This window comes from Penaeus monodon, chromosome 21 (genome assembly GCF_015228065.2).
Source record: "Penaeus monodon isolate SGIC_2016 chromosome 21, NSTDA_Pmon_1, whole genome shotgun sequence".
NCBI lineage: Eukaryota > Metazoa > Arthropoda > Malacostraca > Decapoda > Penaeidae > Penaeus > Penaeus monodon.
In genome coordinates this window covers 19,701,824-19,702,304 of record NC_051406.1, presented here as the reverse complement: position 1 = coordinate 19,702,304, position 481 = coordinate 19,701,824, and the positions used below count along the sequence as shown (strand labels likewise).

Genomic DNA, 481 nt, shown 5'->3' with positions numbered 1-481 from the left:
ATGTTTGGAAGGGTGGCTTAGGTTGTAAATGTTTTAATGTGGGTAGTCTGTATAAGGTTTAATTTTTATATGGTTGTCTGAAATACCAATAACAAAAAACTGAAATACATCTGAGCCAGTCAAAAAGTTTAATTTAATGGTAATGAATCTTTATCTCTTTCTTTTTTTAACAAGTACATCACAAACAATGGATCAGTTTGTGTGTTCAGAACCAACAAGGGGGCACCCAACTACCGCCTCGTGAAGATTGATCTGAGCGATCCTGCACCAGAGAAGTGGGTGACCCTTGTGCCTGAACACAAGAAGGATGTCCTCGACTGGGCTGCATGTGTCCACAACGATAAACTAGTTATATGCTATATTTCTGATGTCAAGGTAGGGAAATAGTTCAGATTTTGCAAATGTCACTTTCTGTAATTCACTTGCATAGAAAAGATGAATTCTACTGAAATAGTTATTGCTTGTATTATAAACTCATTGG

General features: G+C 36.8%; 2 protein-coding genes across 2 annotated transcripts in view; one reads left to right on the top strand and one right to left on the bottom strand.

Annotated features, from left to right (window-relative positions):
- Window positions 1-481, bottom strand: part of LOC119586313 (prolyl endopeptidase-like) — a gene marked incomplete at both ends in the record, with an annotated part of 21,535 nt that overhangs the window by 8,789 nt on the left and 12,265 nt on the right.
- Window positions 1-481, top strand: part of LOC119586316 (prolyl endopeptidase-like) — a gene marked incomplete at its 5' end in the record, with an annotated part of 4,916 nt that overhangs the window by 1,237 nt on the left and 3,198 nt on the right. The window contains 1 exon segment of the mRNA XM_037935028.1: window positions 175-375. Within this exon segment, the coding sequence (XP_037790956.1) occupies window positions 175-375 (201 nt within the window).